At 41.5% G+C, this 17,381-nt stretch overlaps 1 protein-coding gene across 1 annotated transcript in view; it reads right to left on the reverse strand.

The window, feature by feature from the left end:
* LOC145342023 (mixed lineage kinase domain-like protein) overlaps positions 1-17,381 on the reverse strand; it is a 29,866-nt gene that overhangs the window by 6,955 nt on the left and 5,530 nt on the right. The window contains exons 4-7 of the mRNA XM_080187164.1: positions 15,554-15,728; positions 13,069-13,166; positions 8,727-8,862; positions 5,180-5,264 (exon numbers count right to left, since the gene is read on the reverse strand). Of these exons, the coding sequence (XP_080043290.1) occupies positions 5,180-5,264; positions 8,727-8,862; positions 13,069-13,166; positions 15,554-15,728 (494 nt within the window). The remainder of the gene's footprint in view (positions 1-5,179; positions 5,265-8,726; positions 8,863-13,068; positions 13,167-15,553; positions 15,729-17,381) is intronic.

The following is a 17,381-nucleotide window of genomic DNA, read 5'->3' on the forward strand; positions in this document are numbered from 1 at the left end:
TTCTTTCCTCCTAACTGGGAATGCAGGACACTGGACACAACTTCAAGATAAAGGGTCAATTATTTAGGCATGAGGATCAGTTGTCTGCTGCTCTCTCTCATAGCCTGGATTGGGTCTGGTCTACTGTTGGCCAGGGTCCTCACTGCTACTCATGACCTCCACTGCCTCAGCGCTTTCTACTGTTGTCACTAATGCTGCTTTATTGTCATCTGCCATTCTATTGTCAGCCACTCAGCTTGAAGGTGTGGAAACTGCAGCCTGAGCTCTTTCAGTTAAGACCATGGAGAGTCAGTAACAGCTGCTGCCTGATCATTGCTCTTCCATTGTCCTAAACCCACCAATTTTCGGTCCAACCAGACACAAGAGCAACAAACAGTCTTTTCCAAACCTCTGAGGCCTGGTAATTTGAAGAGGGAGACACTGAGCAATGATCATGAGGCATTTGACAAAGTTTAGTACAAGAAGTTCAGATATATCAACCACAGTAACCAGAACACTATCACCTTGCCCTCCAAGGAATGGGAGTGGGTGAGGATCCGTCAACAGAAATCTCTGTTGACCTGGGGGGGGTGGTTGTTGGATTTCTGGTCTCGCCTGAGTGAGGCCATAAAATCCACCCACTGAGTCAATTCCATCGACATTTAGGTTCCTGGCAGTGTGCACAGTTGGTGTCACAGTGGTACAAAGATCTTCATCAGGGATCTCCAGCACTCTGTTATCAAACTATTCCTCATTCACATCAATGACATTGTAATGATGGAAGTCAGCATGCTCACAGCTTGCTGATAGCTTCATTATTTGGGTGTCAGTATCAGCTGTTTCGATTTCACAAAAACTGGGTCGTTTTGTGTCACAGCCGATTATTATTTGCTGCCACTGGGAGAGTTTCCAAGAAGTTCATTATCCTTACATCTCTTCCATTGGGGGTACCACTGGTGGGGGGTCTGCTAATGGTAGATGACTCAGGACATCTATGTTGATTACTCAGACTCTTGGATGGTGCTCCAAATCAATAATTGTAGGTGGCCTGTAATAACACCTACTGCTGGATTTGGGCCTATGTTATAGGCGCCACCACCTTGTCCTCTTTAAGCAGTCCTAGTCATGGTTTGTGGCCCGTGATAATAAATTTCCACCCAAGCAGGTACTTGTGGAATTTCTTAACCCAAATATCATCACCAGCCCTTCTTTTTCAATGTGGGTGTATTTGCATTCCGCGATAGTCAAGGCCCTGGAAGTGTAGCAATTGGGAGTTCATCTCTGTTTGGCCACTTATATGCCAGTACCACCTGATTCCTAATGGGGATGCATCACATAAGAACATAAGAACATAAGAAATAGGAGCAGGAGTAGGCCATCTAGCCCTTCGAGCCTGCCCCGCCATTCAATAAGATCATGGCTGATCTGTCGTGGCTCAGTTCCACTTTCCCGCCCTCTCCCCATAACCCTTAATCCCCTCTCTTATCAAGAACCCATCAACCTGCTTCTTAAAAATATTTAGCGAGGCAGCCTCCACCACTTCAACGGGCAGAGAATTCCAGAGATTCACCACCCTTTGAGTGAAGAAGTTCCTCCTCAACTCCGTTCTAAACCGCCTCCCCTTTATCTTGAGGCTGTGCCCCCTAGTCCTACTGTCTTTTTTGAGCGGGAAGAGTCTCTCCACCTCTATCCTATCCATCCCATTCATCATCTTATACGTCTCAATGAGATCTCCCCTCATTCTTCTAAACTCTAACGAGTACAAGCCTAGTTTATTCAGCCTCTCCTCATAGCTCAATCCCCTCAACTCCGGTATCAGCCTAGTAAACCTCCTCTGCACTCCCTCCAGGGCCAAAATATCCTTGCGCAGGTGCGGCGCCCAAAACTGCACACAGTACTCCAGCTGCGGCCTCACCAATGCCCTATACAGCTGCAGCAAGACCTCCCTACTTTTATATTCAATCCCCCTCGCTATGAAGGCCAGCATCCCATTTGCCTTCCTGACCACCTGCTGCACCTGCAAGCTGGGTTTTTGCGACTCATGCACAAGGACCCCGAGGTCCCTCTGCACCGTCGCCTGCTGCAGTTTTTCGCCACGTAAGTAATAGTCCTTCCTACCATTCTTCCTACCAAAGTGGACCACCTCACACTTGCCAACATTAAATTCCATTTGCCATTTCCTGGCCCATTTGCCCAGCCTATCTAGATCCTTCTGCAGACTCTCCACACCCTCCGCACAATTTGCCTTTCCCCCAATCTTGGTGTCATCAGCAAATTTCGACACCCTGCACTCGGTTCCCTCCTCCAGATCATCTATATAAATGGTAAATAGCTGAGGCCCCAGCACCGACCCCTGGGGCACCCCACTAATCACCAACCGCCAATCCGAATAGCACCCATTGACCCCCACTCTCTGCCTCCTATTTGACAACCAATCCTCTATCCACGCTAACACCCTACCCCCAACTCCATGTCCCCTGACCTTCTGCAATAACCTCTTGTGAGGTACCTTGTCAAACGCCTTCTGAAAATCCAGAAAGACCACATCCACCGGCTCTCCTCTATCCACTGCCCTAGACACATCCTCATAGAACTCCAGTAAATTTGTCAGACACGACTTCCCTTTAATGAAACCGTGTTGCGTCTGCCCTATCAAGCAATTCCCTTCAAGATGCCTCGCAATTTCCTCCTTAATGACGGATTCCAACATTTTACCTACCACAGACGTTAAACTAACCGGCCTATAATTCCCCGCCTTTTGCCTGGCACCCTTCTTAAACAACGGCGTAACATTAGCCGTTTTCCAATCTTCCGGCACTTCCCCGGAATCCAGCGACGTCTGGAAAATAACCACCAAGGCATCCACTATAACCTCCGCCATTTCTTTCAGAACCCTCGGATGCATTCCATCCGGTCCTGGGGACTTGTCCACAATCAGCCCCTCCAGTCTGTCGAGCAGCACAGCGTAGTAGTGGTTCTTTCCTGGGATTATAATATGCCAGAATATTCAATGAGGAAAGCTGTTGCTTTGTTTTACTGAAAGCCAAGGATTGATTAGAAGCTCACTCCCGAGGCTGATACCTTTTTATCAGTTGGTGTAATGAGACAAGGTTGAATATAAATTTCCAGTAATAAGTTGCCGATCCCAGAAACGATCTTAACTTTTGGATGGACATGGGCGCCAGAGTGCGTTTGATCACCTACACCTTGTCTTCCAAAGGATGTTGACCAATCTTGTCTACTCTGTAGCCCAAATAGCTCACTTGGGGGACCCAGAATACACATTTCTCCCTTCTTAGGCATAAGCCTACCTTGGAAAATTGACTTATAACTTCTTTGAGGTTCTCTAGGTGTTCCTTGTTCGTTTTACTGTAATGAGGATTTCATCCAGGTAAATAGCCACCTGAGGTAGACTTTTTAAGATGTTCCCCATTGTTCACTGGATAATTGTGCAGGCTGATGCTATCCCAATGACAATCTAGTGTATTAGTGAAGTCCTTTATGGGTACTAATTACTGGAAATTTTCATCTAGTTATAATTGTAAGTACACATGACTGATATCAAGTTTTGAAAACAGGAGTCCTCCTGTCAACTTCACATTGAAGTCCTCGATCCGAGCGAGATCCTGCTGTGAGAAACAGTTCACCGTTTGTTTAAAATCCCTGCAAAGGTAGACTGATTCATCTGGCTTCAAAATTGGTTTGACCAGTGCTGCCCATTCCATAAATTGGACTGGTTTGATGAACTCTTCACATTCCAGTCTCTGGATTTCAGTTGCAAATTTTCCCCTTAAGGCAAATGGTACTGGGTGGGCCTTGCAAAATCATGGAATCGCTTATTGGTCAACATGCAAGGTTGCCTTGGCCCTTTTTATTGTCCCTTAGGTCTTTTTGGAAAATTTCAGGGTATTTAAGCAAGCGGCTATTTTCTTGCTGAAAGCTGTTGAGCCAATCTAGGTGGATCTTTTGCAACCAACTTCATCCCATTAGGCTTGGCCCTGAGCCCTCCATTAAAATCATTGGTAACCGAACCAATTGCCTTTCATAGGAGTTAGGGACAGAGTTTGTACCCAGAATTCACAAAGGTTCTCATGTATAGATTCTCAGTCTTGCTGAGGTCTTGATTAAAGTTAAGGGTTGGAATCCAGGGTAAATTTTATGGGACACTGATTCTCTGACAGCCATTACAACCACCTTGATATTGACCTTCATTAGTACCAGATGTCCATTTAACAATACATTTATTTTGATTGGGTCTGATTTGGACATCACTATGCGATTTAATTGTTCTAAGTCAGATATAGGACTTCCCAGGGTGTGAATTCTCCTAGATACCAACCTACAGGTTGTTTTTCTGAATCTAGGTCTTTTGCTGTTTGACTCCACATATGGCAACAATTACAATGCACTACAGAGCAGGATTCTTTCCAATTCCTTGGTGTGTCTATTCCAGTTAATGCAGTTTCCAGAAGTGACAATGTTGGGCTAGATAACAGGGATTGGGTTCTTTCACACTCTTGTCGCCAATCAGAGTGAGGCAAGGGGCTGATGGGGATGATGAGTAAGTGACTCAAATCAGGGAAATTGCAGAGGGGTTAGTCATGACAACTGCTTAATAAATCTTTATTGAGGCTGTGAATGTTCCTGGGGAGAGCGCAGGAGGAAGGGAGAGAGTGTGGGGCAAAGCTGGGCATACAGGAGGACGGTGGAGGGGGCAGGGGCGGGGGTGGAGGCGGGGGGGAGAGAAAGGAGAAATTGTTCCTTTTCTTAAAACCTCAATTTTTGTTTTGAAATTCAGTTTATTGTTGTGCCAAATTTTTATCTTTCCAAAATCTGTAAAAAAGTACAAATGTGGCCTTCCAGCTGAACAGGATGGACAACCCTGCTCTACTGTATTTGAAATAGTATTTTAGAGTAATTTACAAAAATAACAAAGTGAATCTGCCACTTGTTTTATACACCCAGATTAATTTTCTTTTCCATTGCACAGAGACAGAGACATTCTTACTATTATTGGCATTGACCAAGGTGCACTGCATAACCAAATGTCCAGCATCAGAACATCCTGTAACCTTTCCCCAAACTTGCACCAACCCTATTATCATAACTTTATCACTCTATTACCATTGACTCAGCTCAGACAGACATGCTACCATTGTCCAGAATGGATATTTTCTATCATTTCCCAATTCAAATGTACCTTTACTCGATAATCTTCATTGACTAGGAAGCTCGTGCTGTTAATATGGCAATGAAGCCTGGCTTTCTCTTGAGACTGATGCAGCCTGAAATTAAACACAAGTTACCTTTCCATGTGAGACACAGAATTTCCACAAATAAACATTTTCCCACATTCTAAGATGAAAAGCAATGCATTAGATAATGGTCATTAGCAAAAAGGAAACGTCTTCCACAGACAGAACGGACAAATACCTTGAAATCAGTGACCTGCAAGAGGTAGTTCTGCAGAGAAATTCTCTGGTGAATTTATTGGTGCGGTCAAGAGACTACAAGACATAGGAACAGAAGAAGGTCATTCAGCCCATTGAGTCTGCTCCGCCACTCAATAAGATCATGACTGACCTGATGTGATAATCCTCAACTCCGCTTTCCCGCCTTATCACCATAACCCTTGATTCCCTTTTATAAACTTGTCTATCTCAGTCTTGAACATACTTAATGAACCAGACTCGATAGCCCTTTGGGGTAAAGAATTCCACAGATTCATTATCCTCTGAGGGAAGTAATTTCTCCTCATCTCTGTTTTAAATGTGTGGCTCTTATTCTGAGATAATGCCCTCTGGTCCTGGATTCTTCCACAAGGGGAAACAATCTCTCAGCGTAAGAACATAAGAACTAGGAGCAGGAGTAGGCCATCTAGCCCTTCGAGCCAGCCCCGCCATTCAATAAGATCATGGCTGATCTGAAGTGGATCAGTTCCACTTTCCCGCTTTCTCCCCATAACCCTTAATTCCCCTGTCTATCAGAAACCTATCTACCCGTGACTTAAATATATTCAGTGAGGTGGCCTCCACAACTTCAACGGGCAGAGAATTCCAGAGATTCACCACCCTTTGAGTGAAGAAGTTCCTCCTCAACTCCGATCTAAGCTGCCCCCCTCCCCCTTATCTTGAGGCTGTGTCCCCTAGTCCTGCTGTCCTTTCTAAGAGGGAAGAATCTCTCTACCTCTACCCTATCCATCCCCTTCATTATCTTATACGTCTCTATAAGATCCCCCCTCATCCTTCTAAACTCCAACAAGTACAGACCTAGTCTATATAGTCTCTCTTCACAGTCCAACCCCCTCATCTCCGGTATCACCTAGTGAACCTCCTCTGCACTCCCTCCAAGGCCAATATATCCTCGCGCAAGTGCGGCAACCAAAACTGCACACAGTACTCCAGCTGCGGCCTCACCAGTACCCTGTACAGTTGCAGCAAGACCTCCCTAATTTTATATTCTATCGCCCTCGCTATAAAGGCCAACATTCCATTTGCCTTCTTGATCACCTGCTGCACCTGCAGACTGGGTTTTTGCAACTCGTGCACAAGGACACCCAGGTCCCTCTGCACTGTAGCATGCTGCAGCTTTTCGCCTTTTAAATAATAACCCCATCTACCCTGTCAAGCTTGTTGAAAATCCTACATGTCAAAGTAAAGTCACTTCTCATTCTTCTCATTTGCAATGTGTACAGGTTCAACCTACTCAACCTCTCCTCATAAGAAAATATCTCCTTTCCCACTAGTAAACCTTCCCTGGACTGTCCAGTATATCTTTCCTTAGATAAGGAGATCAAAACTCCATTAAGCCTAATCTCTCTCAGGATGTAGATGGATCCACTTTTCAATATCAGGCTCAGATGCAAGTGTAACACAACATCATCTACTTGCAATGGCTTCTCTTCTGACCCCACATGGATATCTCTGTTTCCCCCAAGGATCTATATTTGGCTCTTCCTATTTCTCATCTACATGGTGTTCACATGTATGCTGATGACACCCAATTCTATCCCATCACCAACTCTCATAATTCTTCCAATGTCACCAAATTGTCACTACTTACAAGACATTCAGCAATGGATGAGCTGAAATTCCCTTCAACTTAATATTAGGAAGACTGAAGCCATTGTTTTTGCTCCCCGCTCCTCACTACAGATTCCATCCCTCTCCTTGGCAGATGTCCAAAATTAAGCCAATGTGATTACAATGTTGGCGTCATATTCGATCCCAAAATAAGTTTCTAACATCATATTCACTCCACCTCTAAATTCAGCTTTTCTAGCACTTGAATCACTCAGCTGCACCCATGTCTCAGTGCACGTCCTGTTGAAACCCTCATCCATGCCTTCACCACCTCTAGACTTTGTATACACTCCTGGCTGAACTTGCACATTGCACTCTTGGTAAACTTGAAGTAATCCAAAACTCTGCTACCAATATCTTAACTTACTACAAGTCCCATTGCCTCATCACTCTGTGCTTGCTGACCTACATCAATTCCAGGTCGAGCAACACCTGGATTTTAAAATTCTCATCTTTGTTTTCAAATCCCTCCATGGCTTTGCACCTTCCCATCCCCGTCATCTCCTCCAACCCCACAACCCTCCAAGATATCTGTGCTCTTCCATTTCTGATCTCTTGTGCATTCCCAGTCATAATCACTCCAGCACTGGTGGCCATGCCTTCGGATACCTAGGCTCCAAACTCTGGAATTCCCTCCCTACATCCTATTGACTCCCTATCTTGCTTTCCTCCTTTAAGACACTTCTTAAAATCTACTCTTTGACCAAGCTTTGGTCATCTGAGCTAATATCTTCTTTTATGCCTTGGTGTCATACTTTGTCTTATAATGCTCATGAAGCGCTTTGGACATTTCATTATGTTAAAGATGCCCTTTAAATATGTTATTGCATTGACATAGAATCTTTAAACACCCCAAGGTACATCACAGGAATGTTCCTGAATAAAATTTGACACCGAGCGACATATAGAAATATTGGGTCAAAACTGAATAAGCCAATTTGTTGACCCACCTGATGCAATGGTACTAACTGTTGCTGCTGAAGGGATATGAGAGCTCGTTAGCTTAAGGAAATGACTAGTGGAGGGATGACGACTGGGAAAGCAACACCCACACTCTGCACTGTTGGCTCTATCTTGCGCCAGGATTTGAGTCAAACTCCTCTGGTAGCCAGAGACCTATAATTTCCACTGCTGAAGCTGAGGGAAATACATCTCTGCAGCCTTTATATGTATGTGGAGCCCCAGTGGCAATCTACAAGAATTCTACAATCTACGATCTACAATGTACAAGAAACCAGGTGCCATTAATATAAGCGGGTCACTAATAAATCCAATAATGTATTCAGGGGAAACTTCTTGATTCTGATAATGGTTAGAATGTTGAACTCAATACCACAAAAAGTAGTTGAGGCAAATAGATGTATTGATAACTCAAGGGAGGATGGAATAGAGGAATATGCTAATTGGATGTGATGAAGTAGGGTGGGAGGAAGGCTCACCTGAGCACATACACCTAGTGGGGCCAAATGGCTAGTTTCTGTACTGTCAATTCTATGTAATTCTAAAGTTCCCCAACTTTATAGTGATTTATCAGCTGTTGAGGTTTGAATCATGCCCAAAGTTACTGTCTTTACAAGAACCACTGTGCTACTTTCTACAGAATTGGATATTACACTGTGTGGGATCGCAGAAGATGCAACTTTCTAAAATAGTCATTTGCCTTACCAGTAAACAGCTCTGGCAGTGTCCAGTGACATTCGAACCCGTTTTGACCAAGGGAGTTGCTTCTCACTAGCCAATACATTCTTCAAGGCCCCGTATTTGCAGTACTCCATTACGATCAAAAACTCGGACCTGTGAGCTAAGAGCACAAACACAAGAAGATTAGCTGTTAATTCATCGCGCGATTAGCTGTTAATTCAGGCTTCTGCCTGAATTTTCAGGATTGTAGGCATCTCCTGTCATTCGAGACAAAACAATGAAACTAAATTAAACAAACTGAGAGACAAAGCAAAAGGGCCAGACCCCTAAAGCGGGGTGCTGCCCAAAACAAAAGACAAATTGTAAAGGAAACTTAAAACATCAAACCAAAATGTTATTAAAGCGGTCAATAATACACCCCATCCCTCCAGGGCCCAATGAGCACAGAGAGGCATTTCCTGTCAATTTATCAGCGATGGGCAATTATATTGTTAAGGCAATTGCTTTGTTAAAGACAAATAGTGATCGTTGGCTCAAACTCTGAAAGAATATAAATGGACACAGATGGAACACCATGGAGAACCATTAGGAGTTTGTAACACTACTGAGCTGCAGGAAGAATAAATTTGCTGAAGGTAAGTTGCCAAATTATCCCTCCACCACATTGGTCTCAACATCTCTCACTGAGGCCCACAGCTGTCAGGATGAAATTAGGTTACCACATGTCCTGTTTTGAACAGAACTCTTCTAAACCCATGTGTGGCAGCTGGGTTACAGGATACAGTGGTGTGCAAAAGTAGAAATTGGCTTTTGTAACTTCCTTAATTATTTAATATATAATTCTTAAAGCATCCAACTATTATTAAACACAAATTAAATATTTTCATTTTGTCTGGATCTTATGTGGAGTCATTAGTTAACACGGTTTTCAACTAAATTACATCCACATCAGAACTATAGGCATAATGGCATCCCATGCCCTCCCAATCCTCTACATTGGGTTCTGACTTGGGAAGGAAGGTTTTAACCTACAGATAATGTTGAGAATGGAAGGCTTGATTCAGGACGAGTTCAACCTCAGTGAACTTCCTCATGTGAATTTTCCAGTTAAGTGTCTCTTCAGATTATCTTGCTAAATCAATGTTTAAAGCAGGCATAAGATTTTGGATAAAGGCTATCCTAAGGGGACCTTTACATCAGAGTCTCTTTTACAAGGTAGTCTGTTTGATATAAATTTGCATCCCAATCCCAACAGGGTAAGCTTAGTGTAAGAAAGGTATGACAAAATCATGGGTGATTTTTAATATGCACACAGACAGGAAAAATCAAATTGGCAAGGGTAGCCTGGAGGCAGAGTTAATTGAATGTATTAGAGATGGTTTCTTGGAACAGTATGCTGTGGAACCAACCAGGGAATAGGCTACTATGGATTTGGTATTGTGTAATGAGGAGGGATTAATTGATGATCTCGTAGTTAAGGATCCTCTAGGGCCTAGTGACCATAGTGTGATAGAATTCACAATTCAGTTTGGGGGTGAGAAAGTAGAGCCCCACACTAGTATTTTGGAATTAAACAAAGGAAATTACATAGGCATGAGAACAGATTTGGCCCAAGTAGGGTAGGAAGTCTAAAAGGTAGGGCAGCAGATGAGCAGAGGCAGTTGTTTAAGGAGATGCTCAAGTCCTCACAATTAAAATATATCCCAGTGAGGAAGAAAGATGATAAGGGGGGTATAAACATCCATGGCTAAACAAGGAGATCAAGGACAATATAAAGACAAAAACAAGGTACACTATATTGCAAAGGCCAATGGCGGGCTGGAAGATTGGGAAACTTTCAAACATAAACAAAGGATACTAAAAAAGTAATAAAAAGAGCTAATGTAAGTTACAAAAGAAAACTAGCACAAAATATCAAGAAGGATAGCACAAGCTCTTACACATATTTAAAGGGAAAAGAGTCACTAGGTTAAATGTTGGTCCCTTGGGAAGATGAAACTAGAGAGCTAATAGTGGGGAACACTGAAATGGCAGAGATGCTAAATCAACTCCTTGCCTCAGTTTTTACGGTGGAGGACACTAGTACCATTCCTATAGGAATGGGCAAGTCAGAGGTAATAGAAAGGGTAGAACTTAAAACAATCAACATCGATAGGGAAAAGGTACTCAGCAAACTATTGGGATTGAGAGCAGACAAGTCCCTCAGGCCTGATGGTTGACATCCTAGAGTATTAAAGGAAATGGCGGCGGAGATAATGGTTACAATATTCCAAAATTCCCTGCAGGAAAGATTCCAATTGGAAAAATGCTAATATAATGCCCTCATTCAAAAAGGGAGAGAGGCAAAATGTGGCAAATTACTGACCGGTTAGTTTAACATCTGCTGTTGAGAAATGTTAGAATCAATTATCAAGGAAGCAATATCAGGGCATTTGGAAAGTCAAAACACTATCCATCAGAGTCAGCATGGCTTTATGAAAGGTAATTCATGTTTGACTAATTTGCTAAAGCTCTTTGAGGATGTAACAATGAAAGTGGATAATGGGGATCCTGTAGACGTAGTATATCTGGACTTCCGGAAGGTATTTGATAAGGTGCCGCACAAAAGGTTAGTTCATAAAGTTAGATCACATAGGATTAGGAGTAATTTATTAGATTGGATAGGTGACTGGCTTATGAACAGAAGACAGAGAATCAGGATAAATGTTTTTTTTTGGATGACAAGAAGTAGCTAGTGGGGTGCCACAGAGTTTGGTCCTTGAGCCCCAGCTATTTACAATTTATATTAATGACTTGGATACAGGGATAGAAGGCTTTATCGCCAAATTTGTAGATGACACAAAAATAGGCAGGAAAGTAAGTTGCAATGAGGAAATAAGAATCTTACAAATGGATATAGATAGGTTAGGAGAGTGGGCCAAAATGTGACAGATGGAGTTTAAGGTGGATAAGTGTGAGGTCATGCATTTTGGTCAGAAAAATGGGAAAGCAACTTATTATCTAAATGGGGAGAGACTTCAGGGTGTCCCCGGTGCAGAGAGATCTGGGCGTCTTTGCTCATGAGTCGCAGAAAACTAGCATGCAGGTACAGCAGATAATAAAGAAAGTGAATGGAATGTTGGTATTTATTGCTAAAGGAATAGAATGTAAAGGTAAGGAAGTACTGTTGCAACTATACAAGGCATTGGTGAGACAACACTGGGAATATTGTGCAGTTTTGGTCTCCGTATTTGAGGAAAGCTGTAGTGGCATTGGAGGAAGTTCAGAGGAGGTTCACTAAATTGATTCCAGAGATGAGGAGTTTGTCGTATAAAGAGCGATTGAACAGTTTAGCCTAAACACTCTGGAATTTAGAAGAATGAGGGGAGATCAAATTGAAACATGTAAGATGGTGAAAGGTATGGATAAAGTAGACATGGAACAGATGCTTCTGCTGGTGAAACATTTTAGGATGAGGGGTCATAGTCTTATGATAAGGGGTAGCAAATTTAAAACAGAGTTGAGGAAAAACTACGTCTCCCAAAGGGTTGTAAATCTGTGAAATCACAAGCCCAAAGTGCGGTGTATGCTGGGACAGTGAGTAAACTTAAGGAGGAGTTAGATAGATTTTTAATTGGTAATGGGTTGCAGGGTTATGGAGAGAAGGCAGGAAAATGGGGTTGAGGAGCACATCAGACATGACTGAATGATGGAGCAGACTTAATGGGCTGAATACCTAATTCTGCTCCTATAACATATGAACTTATAATGTCAGTGTGACTGAGTCAGCCTGCCAATTCTCCTACACCTCCGAGTTGAGGAAGCCCACTTAGCCCCTCAAGTCACTGGAACCATTTTTTTCTTAATTCAATTTATATGCCTTTGTTCTGTATCCCTTAATATCTTTCCAGTGTGAAGAAGTGTTTTCTGACATGACATTTGAATGGCCCATTTCTCAGTGCTCTTCGTTCGAGACTCCCCTCCGAGGAAATAACTTTTTTCTATCTAGCTTTAATAATCCTTAAACAACTCAATTATATCACTTGCTAACCTTCTATACTTGAGGAAATGCAAGACCTGTATTTGTAACCTGGCCTGATAATTTAACCCTTTCAACCCTGGCATCATTCAGCAGTTCTAAAGCAGCAACACCATAAGCTATGGGATTAGTTGGAAATAGAACCTGATCAGTAACTTAACCATAAATCCCAAGCCCAGTGAATGGAATAATGGAACTCAATTCAACCTGGAATTCTCAACCTGAAAATGCCACGGAGGGGAGGGGTCAGTAAGTAATTTAACAATAGATGGACCAGTACTGTATTATTAAAAATTCTCCAGTGATGGTGTAAATTCACATATTGCAATTGTATCTGGGTGCACTCACCTTCACTACTCATACAGATTCCATAAATACGTACGATGTTGTCCGATCTGAATTGATTCATAGTTTCAGCTTCTCTCATGAAAACTTTCCGGACATTGCTGTGATGGAAAAGAAAGGCAAGGAAATTTGGAGATTAATTTGCTAGCAATGTGTGCCCCAGAGTGGTCAGACACAGAAGTGTATCAGAGATCATAGAGTCTTAACAGGACATGAAACAGGCCATTCAGCCCATCGTGACTTTGCTGGCTCTTTGAAAGAACTGTACAATTTACACCCTATGTCAGCTCTTCGCCCCCACACCCCACCTCCCCCAACCCCATGTCAGAAATCTGCAATTTAAGCCTCATCAAGTACATGTCATTTTGTCTTTGCATGTGGAATATGATTCACATATCTTTCCAATTTTAACAACCCTTTGTGTGAACGATTCCTCATTTCACCTCTAATTCCTTTGCCAATTATTTTAAATCTGACCTCTAGCTGATGACTCACTTGGCAGAGGAAAGAGTTTATACTGGGATCTCTGTCACAAAGTAGCAGGCTGTCAGGCACATATGTATTCCAATTCAAATGGGGTCAAAACCCTTCATAATTTTGAAAAGTTATTAGGTTTCCAGTCCCCTGGGCTATAAAGAACAATCTCCAAATAGCTGAAGTCCCTCATCCCTGATATCATCCTTGTAAACCTCCTTTATACCCTCTTCGACACTTTAACATCTTTCCTAAATTGTGTAGTTATGAATAGTACACAATACTCCAATTAACCAGAAATTTGTAAAGGTTGAGCATGATTTTCTTGTTTTTGTATTCAATGTCCTTTTTGTAAAACTAAGCACTTTCCTCACCTTATTAACTGCTATACCTTCAAAGATTTGTAAATATGCACTCTAGGTCCCTCTGCTCTTCAGTCTTCCTCAAAATAATTCCATTTACTTGATATTGTCTGCAGGTTATCTTTCCTAAACAGCACCACTTCATATTATTCCATGCTATATTTCATTTGCTACGTTTGTGCCCATTTCAACAGTCTGCCTATGTCCTCCTGAAGTCTATCACATTCACTAGTTACAACATTGCCAAATTTCAGATGGTTAGCAATGAAAAGCAATTGTCCGAACATTGATTCCTGGGGACTCCACTGCACTGAATTTCAGTTAGGAAAACATCCAAATTCCGCTCCTCTCTCATCTCTCCTCTCCTCATCTGCTAGCCAATTTTGTACATAGGTCATCACAGCCCCTACAATACCACATGCTTTTGTTCTTCAAATAAGTCTATTACATGATACTTTATCAAATGCCACCATGTATACAACAGCAACTACACTATCTTCATCACTTTTCTGAGTTATCAAAACACTCAGACAGGTTAACCAGACATAATTTGACCTGAACTTGATTAATCCATGCTATTGGACATGATATTATCATCTTCAGGAACGTTGTACTGTATGCACATAAAGTGTTGTTTTCAAGTTAGACAAGCTATGAAAATATTTTAAATAGAGCCAGAGTTAATTGAGCTAGATTCTCCTTTAAAAAAACTTCTCTCTCATTCTCTCTGCCTTCTCTAAGAGGGTACTGAAAAGATGGTATCAGTGAAACACTGTACAGAGAGTATTAGATATATAAGGATGTAAGAATGAATGTTGTTCTTAACAATGGTCTCTGGTAGCTTTTCCACCACTGATTTAAATGGTTACAGATTACTCTCACTCCCTTTTTCTTCTGTACAAAGGTATAACATTAAGAATCCTCCAATCCTTTAGTCCCACTCCCATATCTAACATCCTCTGTATAGTATTTCATTAATATCTTCAGTACCCTCTTAGAAAAGGCAGAGAGAATGAGAGAGAAGTTTTTTAAAGGAGGATCTAGCTCATCTAACCCCTTGGGTTTTATTTAAACCATCTTCATAGCTTGTCTAAGTTGAAAGCAACACTTTATATCCATACAGCACAATATTCCTGAAAATGATAATATAGTATCCAATAGCATCTCATTCAGAACACTGTAGACCCAATAATGCTCTAACCATACTATGTCTATCAGCATATTTTGCATAAAACAATGTGAAGCATTGCTATTCACGCTTCTCGAGCTCTGAATTTCCAGCCATTACCTCAAACCTTAAATTTGACTGAATCTTTAACCTCATAAAATGTCGTTAGATTAAATAATCTGCAGTTATTACCAATAGTTTACAGGGTAACAGCATCTACTGCTTGTTGGCTGAAAACACCATTTAAACTCATTGTCAATCGACAGTGAGATGGGACAACCTACACTTGCTGTTATTGGATGACTGTACCACCCAGACTTGTTGATAAGTGGTTACTTTCACTGCCTACAATTGCTACCCAGTGGCTAACTGTACCACCCATACTTGCAGTACTATCAGCACTACATACCCATTGGCTACTTTGGTAATTATACTTGAAACATGGAAGGAGGTATAACTTATGCTTGTTGCAATCTGTACTCACTTTATATTAGCAGACTCACTAATAAAGCGTTTAATCGCAACAGACTGTTTCAAGAACACTCCCTTGTAATACTTGGATGTGTCAGTTATCAGGAAAGGTTTACTGTCCTTTTGCAACTCCATCATGTTAATCTCCCGGATCTTATACTGCTGTGAAAAGGAGGCTGTCTTTTTGTCTGTATTCATAAAGAAAATGAAGAGGGCAGAAAGAATGAGATTACAGAAAAAAAATCAACTCACTTTCTCACCACATATCCCAAACTTGCCTCCAAGATTTTACCTTCTGCAATGTGCAACAGATGAATTTATGTCTACATAGATTTTGTAGTGATAAACTGTGTCAAGGGTTATATGGCAACTGCAGCTATGTCATGTGATAGCAGGTCACTGTCAACTGAATAGAAATGGTAAATTGTATCAGGAGGCTGGTGGGTGGATAAGGAGGATGAAAGAGTCAGAGGCATATGTACATCGTAAGGCCTAAACTGTTGTTATTGACTTAGGTGGTGAATTCTCATTTTTAATTACAATGGTGGAAGTGTTAACAAATTGGAAAGGAGCAACAAACAAGGTAGCTGGTAAAAATATAAAAACCGGTTTTGTAGTATTTGTACTGATTGTCTGTGGGAATATGAAAAGAAAACAGGGGTGCAGGTAAGGTAGAAAGTCGATGAATTTCTATGTTGCTGTGGGTAGGTATATGCAAATTGGTATATGGGGGAGTGTGTGTGGTGTTATGCATTCATTGGTTTTTGTATAAATTATATATTTGATTTATCTCACAACAATGCTGACTCCAGTTCTAAATCCAAATAGTTTATTATAACATACATTAAAATATCCCAGAACGTATAGGATTTCTATGCACACATGGTCTCTGTTGGAATAAGGAGGTGGAATTTTATCATCCCTCCTACGAGTAGGATTGTCCATTCCCATCAAAGTCAATGGCGTTGAGTGTGTCTCTGCATTTTATGGCCCTATCCTGGCAAAATTCTGCCCAAGTTCTTTTCTGTCTATCAGCTTCACTGTATAGTTAGCTCTCCCTAGGTCCACTCACATCGATTACAGTTACAAAGATCACTGAATAGACCAACATAATCAAACACAGATTAATCAAATCATTGAATATGACGTATGTGTTTCTGGAGGCACAGGTATGAGCATAGGTAGATGGTGTGATGGAAGTTGGGATAGCTTTCTATTTTTGTGATGTGTATCCATATGTTTGTGATGTGTGTCAGAGGGGTGTCGTGTGTGTGTGTGTCTGTGTGTGTTTCTGTGTGCTGATATCCATATGTTCCTATATGTGTGCATGCTGGAATAGGTGTCAATTATTCATCTGCCAGAGTGGCCATATGTGTGTGGATGCATGCACACACATGTATGGAACATGGCTGCATACATAACTCAATCCAATGAATTACATTTAGCAATGCTACATTATTCATTGGGATTCTTGGTCACAAAACAGACTCTACAAAAGAACTGGAATTTGACTCAATTTGTTATGTAACCACTTCGGCAACCAAAGCAAAGGCATGGAGGGCCAGTACAAGAGTATTAAGCATCCTAGGCAGCCTTGTGCACCCCATCAATCCCAGCACAATTAACTTTCTGAAAGTGAATATTTTGCATTAATATTAGAAAACACTGCATTTATAACTACAGATTTATTTTACATGAGAAAGGAGAATATAATGATACTATTTCACAGGATATGTACTAGAAGAAATGTGCATTATATAATGTGCATAATGGCTCACATGATGTACTACTGTACAAACAATTACTGGATGGTTTTATGTGCAATTCATGCTATCAATAAT

The sequence above is a fragment of the Carcharhinus amblyrhynchos genome, chromosome 4 (genome assembly GCF_965287045.1).
Source record: "Carcharhinus amblyrhynchos chromosome 4, sCarAmb.v2.hapA, whole genome shotgun sequence".
In the NCBI taxonomy this organism is placed as follows: domain Eukaryota; kingdom Metazoa; phylum Chordata; class Chondrichthyes; order Carcharhiniformes; family Carcharhinidae; genus Carcharhinus; species Carcharhinus amblyrhynchos.